Source organism: Pecten maximus, chromosome 4 (genome assembly GCF_902652985.1).
Source record: "Pecten maximus chromosome 4, xPecMax1.1, whole genome shotgun sequence".
Classification (NCBI taxonomy): domain Eukaryota; kingdom Metazoa; phylum Mollusca; class Bivalvia; order Pectinida; family Pectinidae; genus Pecten; species Pecten maximus.
Genome location: NC_047018.1, coordinates 27,382,621 through 27,404,956, shown reverse-complemented (window position 1 = coordinate 27,404,956; position 22,336 = coordinate 27,382,621). Strand labels below are relative to the sequence as shown.

The window sequence follows — 22,336 nt, the reverse complement described above, 5'->3', positions numbered from 1 at the left end:
GCGCCATACGGCTTTATATTTGAACGAGCATGTTGCTAAGATGTAAAACCCAAAACAAACGAATTACTACTACCTTAATTGTGTCACCTGACAACTCTCCACGGTTAATTGAAACTTTAATCGGTCGGTTTGCGATTATTACACAATCAATATCCATGCCATTTCATGTTTCGCTCATAGCTGTATAGCGACAACAGGTTAGCCGGGGTTTTCCAGAGGACAATCCACCAAGCCACAGTATATGTTTGTTTCTGACACACTATCTGTAGGCAATTTGTATAAAGTAGTGGAAAGCCTATCCTAGTGTACCAAGCACGTGTCCTGCCTTATATCGGGTGTTTGGAAGCATTAACAAAAGTCATTAACGTTTGATGAACAACCGAATTTAACCTTGTGGTTGATTATTATATAAACGCTTGTCAAGTTACAGAGAAACAGATTTCTCATGACTCTCGAGGTTTTTAAGAACCTCTGATCTACGAGAGTTCGTGTGCAGCACTGTACTAAATCTTGTGTTTTATTTACATATGTTAGGGGATATATGTCCTTAATCGAACAAGTCAATCTGATATCGCACGAGCATGTAATCAATCTATAATTCAAAGATGAACTAAGACCAACGTTACGTTTAAGAGAGACAAATGACGTGGACAGGTAGTCGCGCGCGTCACGCGTACACCCTAACTCCAAGGAGATAAAAGGGGCATACGTGGAGATATCTAACTGATCTTGTCGCCTTTGTGTTTACATTGCCACCCTAAGAGAAATGTGTACCTGTCTCGGTCAAGTGTCCACTGGTCATCTCGTCCACCGCTCCGTTATCTCATTAAATGTAAAAACAGTTGTCACAGAAAGCAGGTACACCTGTACTCGAACTACCGATATTCTCAACATATGGTTTTTAGAGATGCTAGAGATGTTTTTTTCTCTCATTTTTTTAATAATGGGCTCTTCTTGTTGTATATTTGTTATGTTTTAACCACAAGGACAGTATCTGATCTTTGATAAAACCTAAGAATTACATTTTGAAATATTTGCTGTTTAAAAACGCGATTTAGATTTTATTAAGATATATCTAATACTTATTGATATTGGTACAACGACTCGTTATGATGTGATAAATCTGCCACTTATTGTCACCTGTAAAATGCTTTCAGTGTTATCACCCAGAATAAAATTCTTATAACCGACTTGAGTGTCCCTAACTGGGAAAAGTTTAATACTCGAACAGCTAAAAGCTTTTCAAACTACTTAAATTCTGATTAGAAGATTATACTCATTTATCTCGTAAATTATAAATTCAATAAGGAACTCTTTATATTAAATTGGGGCCGCGGTGGCCGAGTGGTTAATGTGTTCCGACACTTTACCACTAGCCCTCCACCTCTGGGTTGCGAGTTCGAAACCTACGTGGGGCAGTTGCCAGGTACTGACTGTAGGCCGGTGGTTTTTCTCCGGGTACTCCGGCTTTCCTCCACCTCCAAACCTGGCACGTCCTTAAATGACCCTGGCTGTTAATAGGACGTTAAACAGAAACAAACCAAACCAAACTTTATATTAAATAGGAAATATGTTGAACACCTGCTTCTCCTATACTATGTCGTGCAATATCATATTGCAGGTCATTTGATCATTATTAATAAATAAGTCACTGATCTGTGTGTTTAGCCTGAAGTACCTGAGTTGTAACCCATCACACTCCGTTACCTTGTATGTTTTAACACCTTTACATAATAAATAAGATAGTCAACTCGCACACATATTGGTTGATTATCATAAATTATCGGGATAGGTACTCTGAGTTGGAAATGTTATCATGTTAGAGATATAGATGATCTGGATATATCGCCGTACCTGCTAACGTTAGGAAGAACTAGGACACCAACTCCCTTAGGGCCATGTATAAGAATGAGATGTCATGGAGTGCAGCCCAAATTCATCGTCTGAACTCTTTTTTGTTGTCGTTGGTGTTATCACCAGATATTACCAGATATATAATTTCAGTGAGTGTCACTTTCAGATGTCCCCAAATTTCCCCATCTATCACATCCTTCATCGTCCGACTATCCCAGTAGTGAGGCCAATGATCTCTCAGTGATCAATTTAGCAGGCGACAAATGACGGACAATAGACCATGTAAAACCTTTTAACCACTTAATTTTTTTATTTATATAGTGTAATAAAACAAATAATTGAAATTCTTTTTTCTCGTATTTAATTTGGAATTTTGACAGATGGATATTCAACCTCAAATATTTATGTTCACATAGTTGAGATATTGGAGAAACAGAAATATTTTTGTGTTTCTTTTTCATATTCATTATACTTTTATATTGATTTCCCCCCGTTAAAACCATACTTGATAGTGCAAAAATACATTTCCGATGATCTGTCAAATACCGTGTTTGAAGTATTGGATATAATGCTTTCTCCATACAGAGAACAATGTTGCTGGCCATTACCAATAAAATGCCTCAAACTGAAAGTATAGATTACTTCAGTTGATCTGCTTATCCATTTCTACTGCAACAGAATATTTACTGAGTTACGACATACGATATATTTGTTGTAATATTCAATAACAGGTTATTCTTGCTTAAGAGACGTTTTAGATACATTATCAGCTATCAAAAGAAGCAGTGATGCTCTAGATATATATCCTGATGTATGGAGTAATATATAACGTGTCTGACGCGTTATTTGACTTAAAGTGATACCGTATGTTATGTAATATCTCATCGAGTGGTACCGTGTGTTATATGTTTCACTGAGTGGTATGATATGTTATATGTCTCACTGAGTGGTACCGTATGTACTATGTCTCACTGAGTGGTACCGTATGTTATATAACGTCTCACTGAGTGGTACCGTATGTTATATGTCTCACTGAGTGGTACCGTATATTATATGTCTCACTGAGTGGTACCGTATGTACTATGTCTCACTAAGTGGTACCGTATGTTATATGTCTCACTGAGTGGTACCGTATGTTATATGTCTCACTGAGTGGTACCGTATGTTATATGTCTCACTGAGTGGTACCGTATGTTATATGTCTCACTGAGTGGTACCGTATGTACTATGTCTCACTGAGTGGTACCATATGTTATATAATGTCTCACTGAGTGGTACCGTATATTATATGTCTCACTGAGTGGTACCGTATGTTATATGTCTCACTGAGTGGTACCGTATGTACTATGTCTCACTGAGTGGTATCGTTTGTTATATAATGTCTCACTGTGTGGTACCGTATGTTATATAACGTCTCACTGAGTGGTACCATATGTTATATAACGTCTCACTGAGTGGTACCATATGTTATATAATGTCTCACTGAGTGGTTAAGTATTTTATATAATGTCTCACTGAGTGGTTAAGTATGTTATAGTAATTTCTCACTTAGTGGTACCATATGTTATATGTCTCACTGAGTGGCACTTTATGTTATATAATGTCTCACTGAGTGGTACCGTATGTTATATAATGTCTCACTTAGTGGTACCATATGTTATATAATGTCTCACTGAGTGGTACTATATGTTATATAATGTCTCACTGAGTGATACCATATGTTATATAACGTCTCATTGAGTGGTACCATATGTTATATAATGTCTCACTGAATGGTACCGTATGTTTTATAATGTCTCACTGAGTGGTACCATATGTTATATAATATCTCACCGAGTGGTACCATATGTTATATAATGTCTCACTGAGTGGTACCATATGTTATATAACGTCTCATTGAGTGGTACCATATGTTATATAATGTCTCACTGAATGGTACCGTATGTTTTATAATGTCTCACTGAGTGGTACCATATGTTATATAATATCTCACCGAGTGGTACCATATGTTATATAATGTCTCACTGAGTGGTACCATATGTTATATAATGTCTCACTGAGTGGTTCCGTATGTTATATAATGTCTCACTGAGTGGTTCCGTATGTTATATGTCTCACTAAGTGGTTCCGTATGTTATATGTCTCACTGAGTGGTACCGTATGTAATATGTCTCACTAAGTGGTACCGCGTGTTACATTTTACTAGGTGGTACCAGTTTCTGTTCGCGGAATAACATGGTCAATTGTCGGATAAACATACATTACTATAATTATAAAGATGCAATCAACACATTTTAAAGAGATAGCATATTATTGATTAAGGTTGGGGTAAATATGCAAGCAAAGATATTTTTATGCTTGTCGGTAATTCTGTTGACTTCAATACACCATTCTGAATATAGTCTATATTATGTATGCTCGATGTCATATAACTGGTAGATCATAGTTAAACAGTAGGTGTTAACAGGAAACACTATTTACGTATGTGAACCTTTTGTATATGAATTTGACCTTCTTACATACATGTAACCTTTGTATATGAATTTGACCTACTTACGTACATGTACTCTTTGTATAAGAATTTGTCCTACTTATGAACATGGACCCTTTGTATATGAATTTGACCTACTTATGAACATGTACCCTTTGTATATGAATTTGACCTACTTAAGAACATGTACCCTTTGTATAAGAATTTGACCTACTTAGGTACATGTACCCTTTGTATATGAATTTGACCTGCTTATGTACATGTACTCTTTGTATAAGAATTTGACCTACTTATGAACATGTACGCTTTGTATATGAATTTTACCTACTTATGAACATAGACCCTTTGTATATGAATTTGACCTACTTATGAACATGTACGCTTTGTATATGAATTTGACCTACTTATGAACATGTACCCTTTGTATATGAATTTGACCTACTTAAGAACATGTACCCTTTGTATAAGAATTTGACCTACTTACGTACATGTACCCTTTGTATATGAATTTGACCTACTTACGTACATGTACCCTTTGTATAAGAATTTGACCTTGTAACGTACATATACCTTTTGTGTAATAATTTGGCCTTAATTAGTCATGAGACGGTTCGTGTTGATGAAGCAGAAGACGCTTACCTACCGAAGACCTGACCTAATTCTCTTAACACCTTTAAATGGTCTTCTTACGGTTTTTGACTCATACATTGCACTGATTTCATCGATATTTGCTGGGAATTACTATTTTTTACAAAGTAGTAGTCTACCCTTTATATGATATCTGTAATGTATACCAAAAAAAGGAAAAAAAAAAAAGAACAGAAATGATGACATAACAACAATAATTTTAGTGACAATTCTAGTATGGTTTCAGAATATTCACACTTATTTAAAAAATTATACTATTGTCCAATTTAAAATTAAGATATTAATATTGACTAATTTCACCACGCCTTGAATATGTCTATATTTGTTTTAGCCGACCTAAAGTTTCTGAATTTTCATACTCTTCAAAGCATCACTAAAGTGACAGATGGGACAAAACGGTTGTTTTTGAAGCCGTCTTTTTCTGTGTATACTGTATGTACCTTAACCAAACATAGAGGAGATTTAGTTCTGTAGGGCACCAGACATTAGTCACTTTTAAGGATGTAGATAAAATGTGAATACAATCTTAACGCGAAACATGCAATGCATCAATTTAGAAAGTCTATCTAGCCCTACCTGATCATTCCTATTAAGATGCCAGCACACCATTTTGTTATACTAATACAATGACGTCTTATCAGTGTTTACTTTATCACGGTCCGTATTGATTAAATTATCAACTATGAAAATCGGTAAGGTTATTTTAACAATTCCGTTTGGATTTCTCTCTATATAGAACTACAAAAAATAAGACGAAAGACATCCGCTATGAAAGTCAGTAAGGTTATTCTGAGGAGTTCGTTTGGACTTTTCTCGATATAGAAATAATAAAAACAGACAAAAGATGTTCACCATGAAAATCTGTTAAGTTATTCTAACATGTTCGTTTTTCATATGCATGAATACACAAGAAGAAATTCATCTGCTATGAACATAATTAAGTTTTGTTTATTGGGTTTTTCTCTCTCCAATAATCCATTATCGTGTTTAGCGGTCCCATTATTTACCACTAACTTCCAATGTGTGACACGTTTATGTTTAATGCAGCAATGATTTGCTCTTAGGTCTTATGTGGACATAGTCCCCATGTTTACTCTGTTCCTACAGACTCACGGCAAACAAAGCTATCTCGATCATTTGTGTTAAAGGTAAGTATACTAGAACAGACAGCGCTCGATCACTGTTTCCACAATTGTTCCATTAGATATGCCCACCTTCATGGCGAGGAAGAGAAATAGAGGAATAAAATTGTCTGTATGATTTTCACAACTGTCATACATAACATAGTTGGTGGATATGTTAGAATGCTGAAACTTCAAACACACAAACGAAGGATTTTCTAATATGAAAAGTCCATTAAGGATAGACGGATGAATTTATGGTATGTATAGGAATTGTCAGCTGTATTAATATTATATACCTGTATAGATAACGACTGGGGCAAAGCTAATTACGAGTGGACGTATTCCTAGTGATGGTGCACACTATACCGAGTACCACTCGCCATTACTAGGTAGGACTACAAATTGGGTAGTATGTTTAAACACATGTTTATAAGTCATTTCTGTGTACGGACGAAGATGGAAGTATAGAATCCAGGATGTATACCTATATTTATACATCAAAGACATGGGTAACTGGTCTGAAGTATCGGTTAACTGTAAACAGTGGGCGTCAATGAGGTATACACGTACCATTTAATAAACATCATATCCTGCCATGACAGTACACACCATTTGAACACCGGAGTGGTTGTACGGTCAGTGAAGCTAACTGTATCTTGGATTACAATTGATTTATTTGACGAGTGACATGACCGTATGTTAACGGTAGGTATATATATTACTGTTTTATTTGTGTAGAAATGACAATGAAGGAAGTTTTTTTTTACCGATAATTATGTGGTTACTTGGCTAGAATTTTAATTTGTATAAAGTGGTTGCCAAATATTTTTGAATCTCTCGCATATCGTTCTTTATTAGAAGATCGTTTATGTCATTTTCTTGGCATTTGCAGAACAAGAAGTAATGTAACTCGATCTTCACGTGAGCAGAAAGCATGGGATCAGCAATCAGCTCAGGGACAAAAGCACAGCAGCGCCCTGCAACCTCCCCAAATGTAGGCAAGACGGTTCTGAATGGCTCGGCACCTCCTCCAGTAGATCGCACGCCTCGGTCTGCTTTGCCTGTGAGTTCTTCCATCATATAGTTTGAATCGTTCTCTTCAGGGGTATTGGACGGGTACCAACGTGGTACCTGTGTTACAGACATGCCGATTAGTGCTCGTGTCCTTCGGGTATTGGCGATAGTCGTCGGTAATGAAAAGATTTATATATATATATAGTATAAGTATAGTGTAAATGTGCAGTCTTTATCTCATTTACATCATAATTTTATCGGATATACTAATACTTACATTATCAGGAACTGTGTGTAGAAATATAGTGACATACTCGGGGATTATGGACACTGATTGATAGCTAATAACCTGTAGGTCAATTGAAAATTCATTACAGTAGACAATGTTTCTGTTATATAATATCATAAAGGTTCCATATGAAGAGAAAATTAATGGATCCATTCATGTCATGAAGTATCAAACATTTCTGTGTTTGCATCATGTACTTAATGTCAGTCGGAATTTTTCATTGTTACTATAAGATATAAAACTATAAGCAGAATTTCTAAACAACATGGTATTACAAAGATATGATCCGTTGCTCTTTTTCGTCAGATTAAACGGACGGATAGTACTTGCATAATTTTTAAAGTTATAATACAATCTATTATCAACACATGCTTTGTCAACGGTAAATCTAAGGAGAATCGTGGAACCCCTGAGAGAAACGCTTGGAAGAACTCATGTAATATGCACCTATATGTTGTTTTGTCAATGGTGTAGCATGTATGTATTTTAATGTATTGGATATTCTAAATATCAAGTTCATAGTACGTTAATTTGCACTCAAACATGTTTTATCTTGTTATATGGAGGCTCGGTTTGTCCCATGTTAATGTTCTACTAGTCATAAAATAACCCCTCAGTTATTCCCTCAACTAAAGGGTATCTTCAAAACAGTGTGAAATCATTGTAGTCTTTAGTAAGGTAAATGGACATAAACGACTTCAGTACTCAGCGATTTAGTGCTAAAAGGCCAGAAAGCAGAAATTTTGCGGGGAGAATATTATCATGGTTTAAAGGCAAGAAAGCGAACATGAAAACCCATAGGTGAACATTTACCAAGAAGAAATAATGTGGTTTAAAAGGATAGAGGGCGAACTCATGAAGGCGAGAAAAAAAAACTAAGGGCTTGAGGGTGAACATTTAGCGGGGCAAACATATTAGTATAAAAGGTCTGAGGGTGAATATTTGGCAAGCGAACATATTCTTAATGGCTGGAGAGCGAACATCAGATCAGATGAAGTCGGTAGGGCGAATGTGTGACATACTTAAAAACTAGAGCGCTAATATACGGTAGGTTTGTATTTTAATCTAATGCCAGATGGAGGCAGAATTCATTGCCGTCATAAGGGTTAGAGAGAACATTCGGCTGCTTTAATAAATTGCTGTCATAAAAGTTTAAGAGAGAACATCGGAGTGAATCTTATGGTTTATAGCAATTGCATCTAAATACAAACGATGCCAATATATTACTTAAATTTCTTTTTCGTTTTGGTCCATCCTAAAATTGTGCTACATATGAAATACACATGTAATCACTTAAAATTCTACATCCCCCAACAAAGTGTAATAAGGATCGATGGAAACCAAAATAGACTGTTGTACATTTTATACTATATCGACATCTCACACTATACCACCCTCCAACAATTTGAGCTTCTAATTTTATCTTGCAAGTTTAAAATAGACAAAAAAAAAAAAAAAAAATGCATCCCGAAGACTTTCTTCCGTGCTCCATATCTAAATTTTGTATGACTTTCGGTCTAAGAAGTCATAATCATTGGGGCTTCTTGTCAATGTTTGTGTTAATAAGATTCGTTTCTGTGGCATAGATGCCGTTTTATGTACATTTCTGAAGTAGTATCTTTAATTTCTGCATGTTTCCTTCTGATTTTGCACACTTGCATGTGTAAGTAATTATACTTATAACAGCAATCTCCTTCCCTTGTCAATGTCCTGTTTCAGTGGAAATTAGCATTTGGGAATTATTGTTTCCATCACTGAAACTTTTCCCGGTGTGAAAATATTAACGTTGAAAAAAAAAAAAAAAAAAAAAGTCGCTGAAATAATTTCCTAGTGAATTGAGAAAATTAACCGGTGTTAAAATCACTACATTATCGGTAATTTGTTATGTTTTATATACATATATAAAATTACAAATGCATTAGTGAGTAGATTAAAGCACAATACATGTGTACCCATATTCATGACAGGCTACGAATCGGGACGACGAAGGTGGACAGAAGGTAAGGTTTACTATAGTATCTACTAAATAGAAACACAACGACAGTAGAGGTCGCACAAATAATATATAATTATCAACGCTTTATTGGTAGTCTTACAACACAGCGTATACAATGCACGGATGATGTATGGAAAATAACGTATTTAACATCAAGCATGACTACGGATATATTACTTCTGGTGTTCAACACATACACGAATGGTTGGTTAAAACAAACTTAATGGATATCATATATCAATACGCACGATTTGTAGACTGAATTATGAAGAGATAGCATTCGTTTTCTTACTGTCCTCAACCTGAGTAGCACTTGCGTACATTGTGGAGTACATGTACGTATATTATCAAGTCCTTCCCACTATCTCCATCCACAGCATATTCATTAATTGACCTTTCCAAGGAATACATTCCTAAGTTTTCTATAAAGCCCCAAAACTCGTATCCTTCACTTTACTTCTAATTTAAACAGGTAACTTTCACATAACAAAATATATTTCAAACTTAAGTTACGATTGATAGTGTTGAATATCTTTTCTGACTTTCCATTAAATCTATTAATTTGTTCCTATGTATTGCGTCCAGTCAGTATCCAATCCCTTTACAGCGAAACAAATGCTATCTCTTCTAAATGAGAAGAAATGATTACCAGCACATTTAACAAAATAGTACACTGTAAGACTCACTAGTGCATTGGAATTGTTCACGTTGTTTATTGAGAGTTAATGTTTTGATAAGCCAGAGTTGAATATGTGTATTTGCCAATGCGTAATACTGTATATACTCAATTGTTTGATATATATATACATGCTAGTGTGCTATAGTTATACGTGAGATTGGCATTAACGTAATGATCTTACATTTGTTACGTATCAAATCCGATAAGAACATCCCCAGTGTACCAGACACTTTACTAATCTAATGATGTACCAAATGCCACGGATCGTCATACTGTTTGTATTCATACAAATGCCAAGCGTACATTACTGATTAGGAAAACTATATATTTACAGTACATGTATTTTTCACAATGTTGTACCATCCCATTTTCAAATGATCAGCAAATTAAAGCATGTTTTATATTGAAGCTACATCATGTTGTGCCGGGTACAGACACGGATATTGTAGAATAAAACAAATATGAAACTCCGTGATATATATATATATATCTATATCATCTACAAAACTCAGAAGCAACATATCTTACAGGATTTTATCGAATTTTGCTTCCCGTCTTGGTTAATCAGGCCGAACTTTAAATCACGATTCATACTTTAAGGCTATTTTTATACCAGTGAAGGCGACAAGTCGAAACTAGACAGTTTTGTTAAATCCTTGGGTTCACTCCGTGATTTAGGTTTTGTTACTCACTAGACATTTACCCAGACAGAAAATATTTGTGTGACAGTTTAATGTTTATTATCTTTAAAACGTTCGGATACACATATATTATTACACGGAAGATTCCTTAGCTGTACCAGCTTTCATAACATTAACGTCATGACTGAAGTTGTGTTTATGATTGCTACCAAATTACGCCCCCATTAAGTCCATGTTATCTGATTTTTAATTGGATTTACCCAACAATAGAACTGACATTTTATCTACTATGAGTCGAGGCCATACAGGTCTGAACTGCTGTTGTTATTTACATGAAGTTTTATAACAATGACGCCACCCTTGACGTGATGTTCACGGGTCACCGCGTATTGATTTGTTGTTGTCGCAGTATAAGTCAGTTTAAACGATCTATTTATCAAGTGTTAAATTTTATATATAGCCCTCAGCATGGTAACCTGTAAAGACATTTTTAAATTGCACTCAGCTTGCTATTCAACTTTTCGATTTATTTGAATGCTTTTTATATTTTCAACGAGGATACTTTTTATATTTCAGTATTGTGAGATATGATATAATGGATTTATCAATGTTCCATAGTGTGCTATTTAAAACTTACTATAGCTATGATACTTGCAGGGACAAGTTATTGATGAATCACTTCTGGTGGCGGTATGTGTTGGTATAGTTTGGGAAATTAAGTAGGATCTACTTTAACAATAGTTCGTATTCATGGCATTCCTCCTCAGTGATATCTCAGCATTTCAGATCACTTGCATTTTCCAGTTTTGATCGGATTTTTCCTTGAGAGGATCGATATATAGATACATTCAAAGATTTTTTAATCAAGAAACCGTGATTAGGATAATGAACAAGCAGTCTTTTATCGATTACATTGATATTTACACACACACACACATCATGTGAATCGTGAACAATAAAGTGAACGAATATTGAATCATAATGCAGAAGCAATAAAATAAACATCTCGGTACATATATTTGCATTTGAATATGTGATGAATGGCGTTCATAGACATATATTATCACTCTTGTTTTCTGATAAACTGGTAAACGTTTGATGATAACCAATCAGAAGAAATATTTCCTTTTGTTGTTTTATAGATTTTCCACATATTCCCGACGTTAGCATGTTGAAAGAACAACATCGTTCTCTGGTAGAATGTTTGCAGAGCTCTACTATCACAAATACTTTATACAACCATAATTATCTTAATGCCAAATACCTTTGCTGTACGGATCGCGAGACCTTAGTCTTTGCCACTGCAGCTCTGCTGTCTTTTCGGAACCTCAGCCGGACCTATTGTTCTCATTATTATTATAATCTCGGCCGCCGCAAATAATCTCCGCAATATTCTAATTATTATTGATTAAAAGTCCTACTCTTTCACACCTCTTAAGGTTTCCAGGTCTTCCCGTGTCTTCTCTTATACTAACATTTCTCTACGTTGTCAACATTTCATATTGGGATATAGGATTTTGGTATAGCTTTATATAAGACACCACCTCAAATTTAATCTTGGAAATGACAGATACGGTAAGTTAGTTATGATAGTTAAAAATCTATACGTCCTTTTACACAGTTAACAAAGTGAAGAGGCAAACTTGACTGAATGTGTTAACTGCTAATATTTCATTGTTAAATGTCTATTTTTTTCATTGTTAACTGCTAATTTTTTAATTGTTAACTGTCGATTTTTCATTATTATAAATGCTATTTTTCATTGTCAACTACTATTTTTTATTGTTAACTGTTGATTTATCTTTATTTACTGTCAATTTTTCATTGTTGACTGTAGGCATTTTCTCGTTTTCAAACATTATTATTGGTAAATACAGATATAGTATTATTTAACAGGACATGTTCATTATTTTGATAGGGTATCAAACTAGATGTGTTTTCAGCGTAAATAATGCTATTTCATGTAAACATACATTAAACATTTTAAACGAGTGTATACATATTATATATATTGTTGTCATACTATACATGTATATAGAAGTATTGAATACATGTCATAAATTAAACATCGCCACTGTATGATTTGTGAGATGGCCTATTAGAATCGGTTTAGAATTACTTGGGTTGATACATTGGTCAATAGAAATCTGGGCTTTAATGGAAAATATGTGTTCTCAATATCGACCATATCTTATCAGGTAGCTTTCAAAAAATCATTACCCGCCGACCAGGAGTCATCTTGGGTTTATCAGATTTAAAACGTATACTATCACTACAGAGAGATACACAACTTTCACTGTAGATGAGGTCTGGCAGGATGAGTGATAAACAGCCTGATAATGGACCCGCCAGCAATCCTCGTACAGAGGACACTGAGGTAGAGTTTGTATGTAAAACACGTCTTACTGGTTAACGACAGACTGTGACTAATGTATATATTATTGTGTAAATTTATTTTGATGCTCAATGTCTCTTTAATACTTTCACTGTCAGGAAATTATCTTTTTGTAGATATTTAGTAATTGAAGGATAATGAATTTCTCAAGTCAGGATAATGTAGAAACTGAGCAAGCCTGGAATATTGAATTATCTTTTTAACATTCCGAAATGATTTTGGATATATTGGTCTAGCGATTAAGAAATTTAACTATACTGCTTTTTCATAAAATTGCATTTTTGTTTAAGTTGTAGAATCGCAACATGTTGAATTGTCCGGAATGTTTTGATGTATAGACTTGTATAATTTGGGTTTTAGTTTTTTATCTGAATACGCAGAATCGCTGTCACCAATGTTATCCTGTCGTCCTGACAATTTCCAATCAGTATTCCAACATCTAACATGCTATAACAGTTGACCGGCCTTGCTATTGTTGGTCTGGTGTGTTGAAGCATAACCTGTCTTTGTGTGTTAACATCGTCGACGGTGTGAAATAATAATTGCCTATGCTGTTTTTAAATGATATTTTGCCCTGTATGTGTTGATTCGGGCATGTTGCATGCATTTGTGTTGTGTTAATTTATGACATTGAACTTGCATTGTTAACCGTTTCCATCTTAATAACATCTTGTTGAGGTACGGTAGATGTATACAAACTACACAGGGTGGAAGTTTGGTACATGCTTGTAAGAGATTATCATGAATGTTTTGGCTTGTTTTAATATGTATTTCAAACTGAAATACTTTAAACATTCTTAATGGTTGTTCTAGTTGTAAAAAGGTAATGTTATGGAAAGGTTATATATGGGTGTCTAAGTTACATTATCTGCTATATTCATTATACAGTCTATCAGAAATAGTATAAAGTTACATTGCCCGAATTGATCGGACAGATATAACCATATACGTGTTTACTCGCCAGTGTTGGAGACTACAGCTATAGAAATCAATAGCTCTATCTCCAGACCAAAATTAATGGCTCTGAATATACATGTTCTCTATTTTATGTGCTCTCGACTGTACGTACAGTTTAACTTTTGATCGACCTTATATGACAGCAACGAAGAACATATAGTCAAAGAAAAAAATCAGACTGATTTAAAAGGACGATTAATGAAGAGAGGAACGTGTAGTTCTAACCAATTGTATTTGGTAAAATTGGCCTACTGATCATTGATAGTGAATGGGCCCTGGGTACACCGTCATTTATCTGGCAGCTACTCCAATGTATTTTGTCATGAATGAAGTTCAAATTACCATTTAGATATTGTTTATGTAATCAAGTAGTATCCTTATGCAAGCATATTCCGCTGCTATAGTTTTACAGGTGATATTGAAAGAGAATATTACAATGAGTATGTTGTTAAAAGACATCATCAGTACTAGTTTGTTGTTGAGAGACGACATCAATACTTGTTGTTGAGAGACGACATCAGTTCTTGTTTGTTGAGAGACGACATCAGTTCTTGTTTGTTGTTGAATGACGACATCAGTCCTTGTTTGTTGTTGAATGACGACATCAGTTCTTGTTTTGTTGCGAGTCGACATCAGTCCTTGTTTGTTGTTAAATGACGACATCAGTCCTTGTTTGTTGAGAGACGACATCAGTTCTTGTTTGTTGTTGAATGACGACATCAATACCTGGGTTTTTGAATGACGACATCAGTTCTTGTTTTGTTGAGAAACGACATCAATACTTGTTTGTTGTTGAATGACGAAATCAGTTCTTGTTTTGTTGAGAGACGACATCAGTCCTTATGTTTTGTTGAATGACGACATCAGTCCTTGTTTGTTGTTGAGAGACGACATCAATATTTGTTGTTAAATGACGACATCAGTCCTTGTTTGTTGTTGAGAGACGACATCAATCCTTGTTTTGTTGAATGACGACCTCAGTTCTTGTTTTGTTGAGAGACGACATCAATACTTGTTTGTTGTTGAATGACGACATCAGTCCTTGCTTGTTGTTGAATGACGACATCAATACTTGTTTGATGTTGAATGACGACATCAGTCCTTGTTTGTTGTTGAATGACGACCTCAGTTCTTGTTTTGTTGAGAGACGACATCAATACTTGTTTGTTGTTGAATGACGACATCAGTCCTTGCTTGTTGTTGAATGACGACATCAATACTTGTTTGTTGTTGAATGACGACATCAATACTTGTTTGTTGTTGAATGACGACATCAATACTTGTTTGTTGTTGAATGACGACATCAATACTTGTTTGTTGTTGAATGACGACATCAGTTCTTGTTTTGTTGAGAGACATCAGTTCTTGTTTTGTTGAGTGACGACCTCAGTTCTTGTTTGTTGTTGAGAGAGACATCAGTCCTTGATTGTTGTTGAGAGACGACATCAGTTCTTGTTTGTTGTTGAGTGACGACCTCAGTTCTTGTTTTGTTGAGAGACGACATCAGTCCTTGTTTGTTGTTGAATGACGACATCAGTCCTTGTTTTGTTGAGAGACGACATCAGTCCTTGTTTGTAATTGAATGGCGACCTCAGTTCTTGTTTTGTTGAGAGACGACATCAATACTTGTTTGTTGTTGAATGACGACATCAATACTTGTTTGTTGTTGAATGCCGACATCAGTCCTTGTTTGTTGTTGAGAGACGACATCAGTCCTTGTTTGTTGTTGAATGACGACATCAGTCCTTGTTTGTTGTTGAGAGACGACATCAGTCCTTGTTTGTTGTTGAATGACGACCTCAGTTCTTGTTTTGTTGAGAGACGACATAAATACTTGTTTGTTGTTGAATGACGTCAGTACTTGTTTGTTGTTGAGAGACGACCTCAATACGTTTTGTTTTTAGTGACGACATCAGTATTTGTTTGTTGTTAGGAGACGTCAGTACTTGTGTGTTGTTGAGTGACGACATCAATACGTGTATGTTGTCGAGAGACAATAACAGTAATTGTATCATAGAAAGAAGATATCAACTCATACATAATTGGCTAGACAAGAGTGACTCAGCTAAAATCATATCACTTAGAACAAGACAAAGAAAGCATTTATAGGCACCACAATATAAATATATATATTCCCAGGAATGTAATGTTTAACTTTTAAATAATATGTTAGATTTCATTCTTCAATAACATAAATGTACATAAAATGAAGATAAAGACTCAGAACATCAATCTACTTTCCTGATTACGTGATACCACTTGACACATACATGAAGTGGCTTCTTACCACTTAACAGATACGTCTGTTGATGGGCTTTGCGTTTTAAAACACATTTCGTAGATACATTTTCAACTACTTTGTTCCGTCTCTGGAAGAGTAAAGTCAAGAACACTTGATTGATTATGGGGTGGTTCAAATCGGTCATTCGTGTAACAAATTCTCTGTATATCTATTGATTAATAAACGAAATTGCCTATACCAAATGTGAAACGAATACCTTGGTATGAGGATGGCTTGATTTAATAATCTCTTTTTTCAGGTTTATCTTATATATCACGAATATGTCTATTTGTGTGTTACAATGTTACATTTAACAATTAACGATACCTGCAATCTACATGATATCAATAGAATGGCGCCTATTGATAGTGACAATAGATAAGTCTTACAAGCGTTTAATTGTTATACATACAACAACATATAATTGCTAACTATATCTTTCTGAAATGAATGCGCCCTTTATTTTCACACGTTTCCCTGCTTGTTAATCTAAAGTAATAGCACATTGAAATCAAATTCCTTTCTGTGATTGACTCGCAACCGATCTGACTCACAGTACAAAGCCTTGCCGGGACGATGATAAACAACATGACGCCATAGTAACTCGCTGCGTTTACATCATTCGTAACGCATATCAAAGCATTTCCATGGCATTGTTGAAAACGGGTTAACAATCATGTCTTGTCATGCAGCCCAGATTAACAAACAGGCAACGGGAGACTGCGGCACCAAATATAAATATCAAGAAAAATAATTTATCCCGTCTTCAAAAATGGACTATTTGTCCTTGATAACTGATATGTATTTGGTTTGGTCACTATATTAAAGTCTTGATTTACTTAATCATACGACCGACATACCGATTCTTATTGGGCATTTTTAGGCGTGTCGATTCTCGTGTTTGATTAAATGCTCATTATTTCCTATGTTTTGGCCTCATGGTTTTGGTTAATCAGTTTCTTGACAAAATATTACTTATATATGCGTACAATATTTCATCGTATTCGCGGCAAATCCAATAAATTATGTTGATACATTGTATCTATTTTTTGCAGTAGTAAGGCTAATATCACTTTAAAACAATGTATATACAGATATGTACTGTATTTTGCACGTCAGTGCACAGTCTGGCACTGGTATCAGTAGTTGGTGGCACTTTTCACAGTCATGCGGGTGGTGTAGATGAATGCTCTGCATTGCAATAACAATAGAAATTAGCACAAAGGCAGTAGCTACACGTCTCACTTTATAAAATATGTCATATTAACCACTACTGATTTTTTTAATTGAAATGTCTTCGAATATGGCAACACTTGAGCTGGAGAGGAAAGACCTGGATTTTAAGATATTGATATTTCTTATTAATTTTAACAAAACATAAATAAAGCATTTAATGACGAATGTTTCATTTAACATTTTATGATATATTTCAAATTAATAACACACTCAAGATGATTACAATACATATATTTCTATTTCTGTCATGTATGATCGCTATTTGATAATATGATAAATGTATTACATATCGGTGCATTTGATTTCAGGGAACAAGGACCTCGGCCTCTGCTAATGACGATGATCACATAAAGAAAACTAAGTTACCTCCCCCTGTCCCATCCACAAAGACAAAGGATGAGGTGTATGTCGCTGAAGACTACAGACATGTCGAGAATTATGTACTTAATGTGAGTGTCGCCCATTGCTTGATATTTGAATAACTTTATTATTAGCATGGCACCTTTAATGAATGACCATTTAAACGCTTTATGTGACTTTTGATATCTACGATAATTATGTTAACACGTAACCAAGATGTGCTTCTTGGTATTTTCAATGATTATCGAATCTCTCAAATCCAGAAGAATTTCACACCGTTTCATAACTAGAAACACTACATTTTGTATCATATGCATGTATGATTTGAAATCCTAAACGGCTTACAAGGATATTACGTGGTTGTTTGCAGGCGCCCACCGCTTTGTTGGTTGGTTCATTCAAGGAGCTTATCAAATACTTGACCTCCAATGATAGTTGGGACGATGTCGCCAAAGCTAGAGCAATATTCCGATGGGTGACGTCAGTAAATGTGTTTGACCTAGTGGTAGAGGATGAACCTCCCCAACAATGTCCTCTCGAATACTTCCTAAAAATTAAGAACAACTTGGGCAACCATGCTCATCTTGTGTCGGGCCTCTGCCAGTGAGTATGAGCTTTGTCAGTGAATATAATATGGCGAATATTCTGGTAGTTAGCATGCTACAGGTTCTTTGGCAGTAAATGTAATGATAATATCAATTTAGTGTAGATACAGGTTTTTTTGTTATGCGATTATTATGTTAGTATGATAAAGGTTTTTTTGTCAGTAAATGTTATGCTAGTATTCTGTCAGTAAGTATGCTACAGGTTTTTTTCACAGTAAATGTAATGCGAGTATTCTGTTAGTAAGTATGATACAGGTTCTTTGTCAGTAAATGTAATGCGAGTATTCTGTTAGTAAGTACGATACAGGTTTTTGTCAGTAAATGTAATGAGTATTCTGTTAGTAAGTATGAAACAGGTTCTTTGTCAGTAAATATAGTGCGGTATTCTGTAAGTAAGTATAATATCGTTTTAATATACATGTGAAGATCGACATTTGAAAATTCTTAACATGTTTATAATTAATACAAATTCATTTTCTAATCGGCATTTGATGAGGAAATATAGTGTATTGTTGAAACATTTTTATTGACAGAATGGCGGGTATTCCATGTGTAATAATAAGTGGCATGAACAAGAGTGCCGCCTTTGAAGTTGGCGGTAAAGTGGACCGCAAAAGCATGGGAGCTCAGTGGAATGCCGTCTATGTTAAAGGAGAATGGCGATTCATTGATGCATTCTGGGCCTCCGCTTGTGTCGTAGGCAAGAAGTCCGGGGAATGGACACTGATTGACTCGGATGGAAACGTCACTCAGGACGAAGATGAAACGTCTGACGGACAAACCCAACACCGCATCAACGAGTTTTACTTCCTACCAAATCCAAACCAGTTTATTTGGACTCATTTTCCTGACGAAGTCCAGTGGCAGTTGCTAGAAAAACCAGTCACGTCAAAGGAATTTGAAACTCATGTGTACATAAGAGAACGTTTCTACTATCTTGGAATGTCTTTCAACGAAGACAGCGAGCAGCAGTGCTTACTTAATGCAAATGAAGGAGCTGTTCAACTAGCATTCAATATACCCTTCCGTGACAGCGAACACTTTCGGTACAAGTACATGTTGTATCAGGCCAGGTCAGGTGCTGGCGGTGACCCAAATTCAGATATGGTGTTAGATAGATTTGTTATGTACGAACACACATCCGAAACTCTTCGATTTGCCTTACGTTTTCCTATGAAAGGGAAGTTCAAGATGGACATATTCGGATTGGATGTTCGTGATTCAGACATTTTTGACCTAACATGTACATATGTGATCAACTGTACGACGCCGCAAAAGAACTGCCAACCTCTTCCTGACTGCCCGGCGATTGGGTGGGGCCCAGGAGCTGACGCAAAGAAGGCTGGCCTGACAGCAAAGACCCACGACGGTGCTGTGATCACAACAGAAGACGGCGTGGTTGATATCAAATTGGGATCACACAAAGATGTACAGCTACATCAGCTCCTCAAGAACACTATGGTTGACGAGGCAACATTAAGTAAGTTTGCCCTAGTTCGAGAGGAGAATGGCGAGTTCATAGTCAGCATTCGTCTACCACAGACAGGCGAGTATGCTATAAAGCTTTATTGTAATGACGAGGGCGAGGACGGAGACGCAGAGAATGTCCTCAATTACCTGATACAGAGTCTTAGCAGTGACATTCATAACAAACCCTTCCCAAATGTCATTGACGGTAGGCTAGGGAAGAAAATGCTAGCAGATATAATGGGAGTTAAAGCGATGAGTCACAAAGACTCAAAGATTGACTTAAAGGATGGAAAATTGAAAATGAACTTCATCGCCAAGAACAATTTGGATCTTCTTTTCGAGCTTCATACCATTGACAGCGATGCAGCAAAACATATGAGCATGGTTGTACGAGAGGTTAATGGAAAATGGACATTTGATTGTGAGCTACCAGTTGCTGGGGAATATGCTATAAATGTGTTCACCAGAGAGAAGAATGGCGGCCCAAGGGTATACAATACACACAGTTACCTGGTAACATCTGCCGGGCATTCAGCTGGCAAGGAGAAAGGTGATGACTCCAAGAGTGTGTCAAGCGACAGTGAAGACAGCAAAATCATCATGGAGACAGTTCAGACGTCAGACAGTGAGGTCCTGATACCTATACCACATGGATATGACGAGGTCCTGGCATCGTACCAGCGACGACATGCCAATGATATTCCAAATGAAGACGAAATCAAGATTGTAAAGCAAGATTTGATGAAATTCTTTAGTGCAAAAATGTTTGAATATGGCGAGTACATGTTAGATTTATATCAAAGAGATTCAGGAAGTAAAGTTGTTAAACATATAGCAAAGTATCAGGTGGACAGGAAACCGGCATCAGAGTTGTTCGAGGACAATGCTAAGCTTCTGATGTCTAATCTGGGCATGACGCAAGAGGAAGATACAGCTTCGTATGGAGAGACAGACGAAGAGAAAAACAGACGAACGGCCAAGAAGATGATTCAAAGGGCTATGGACTTAAAAGACATCGAGTTGTTATCACGTGGTCTCTTTGCATATGAATCGACGGATCCACAAGACATGGACAAGGACCCACTCATCAAAAAGGCCAAAAGATTGCTGGAATTACTGCAAGCCAAACAAGGTAAGCATACTTTCCCCACAATCGGCAAAAACATATTTTTACGTTCGACTATCTATTATTTCGAATTTCGAGGTTTTGCCAACTTACTTTGACATACATACACATGAAAAAATCGGTGATAGAACGCCATTTTATTGCATTGTTTAGTGGTACTTGCTGATAATTTGGCTCAAATGTACTTGTCTCTCTTCGTAGATTTGAACAGCGCTTCGTCCAAGAGAGATCTTCAAGCACTGGAGCGTGCTATAGAGCGAGCTAAAGCCGCGAACTACGATAATCTGCTGGACCTCCAGATTGCCATGGCATCCCGTCTTAGGGATCAGTTGCTAAGGATTGAAAAACTACGCCACTCTGTGCTCAGTATGGACCAGAAGACGGTCTCTGAGATTCGAACATACAGCAATCCTCCGGACGGTGTACACCAGTCCCTCATGGCGGCATTCCTACTGCTCGGGCATCCAAAGAAGGACGTCAAAGTAAGTGTGTACATTGATACCACAAATCGTGAAATCATAGGTTTTAGTTCTCAGGTTTTGGTCAGTTTGTGTTTATGAGGCTTTAATAGTCCTTAGTTTGTTTTGCGGTTTTATTTTGCTTATAGATAATAGAAATATATTATTCAAAAAATGATAATCAATCGTGTCTATTTGATATATATTGTTAGGTTTTTATCATTTAAGAAAATGATAATCAATCATGTCTATTTGATACATATTGTTAAGTTATTACTATGCATGTGTTATCAAGATTTCAGTTATTGGGTTTTTTTTGCCTCATAGAAATCATGTCGACCGAAGACAATTATTTTGTGTGCTTAGGAGACAAATACCGCATTATATTCTGTCCTTACAATAATTAATTTGGTATTGTTTCATCTTGACAGGTTTGGAGGAATTGTCAGGCGGTCCTTGGTAAAACTGGGAGAGAATCCGTGATGAGGAAAATTTCTCAGTTTGATCCAAAGGATTGTTTCCTTGATGTTGCTCTTGCGGCTCGAAAGGCCATAGATCCATACACCCTGGAAATGATTCGTGACGTCAGTGCCGGGGCTGCCACGTTTTATGTCTGGGTAAGTGAACATGAACGACACAACCTTAGATCGAGAATTCAAGGAGTATAACATCCGTTGTTTGTGTAAAACTAAGCTAACGGCATGTACAATTA

General features: G+C 36.0%; 1 protein-coding gene across 6 annotated transcripts in view; it reads left to right on the top strand.

Moving 5' to 3' along the window:
* LOC117325677 overlaps positions 1-22,336 on the top strand; it is a 37,109-nt gene that overhangs the window by 12,146 nt on the left and 2,627 nt on the right. For 2 of the 6 annotated variants that reach the window (XM_033882088.1, XM_033882087.1), the window contains exons 2-8: positions 7,010-7,180; positions 9,388-9,420; positions 17,914-18,054; positions 18,336-18,568; positions 19,104-21,172; positions 21,368-21,648; positions 22,056-22,241. In XM_033882088.1, the coding sequence (XP_033737979.1) occupies positions 7,052-7,180; positions 9,388-9,420; positions 17,914-18,054; positions 18,336-18,568; positions 19,104-21,172; positions 21,368-21,648; positions 22,056-22,241 (3,072 nt within the window). In that variant the 5' untranslated portion in view covers positions 7,010-7,051. Of the gene's footprint in view, positions 1-6,215; positions 6,375-6,707; positions 6,823-7,009; positions 7,181-9,387; positions 9,421-12,750; positions 13,114-17,913; positions 18,055-18,335; positions 18,569-19,103; positions 21,173-21,367; positions 21,649-22,055; positions 22,242-22,336 lie in introns of those variants that run through there. The other 4 variants (XM_033882090.1, XM_033882089.1, XM_033882091.1 and 1 more) reach the window with 4 other exon arrangements.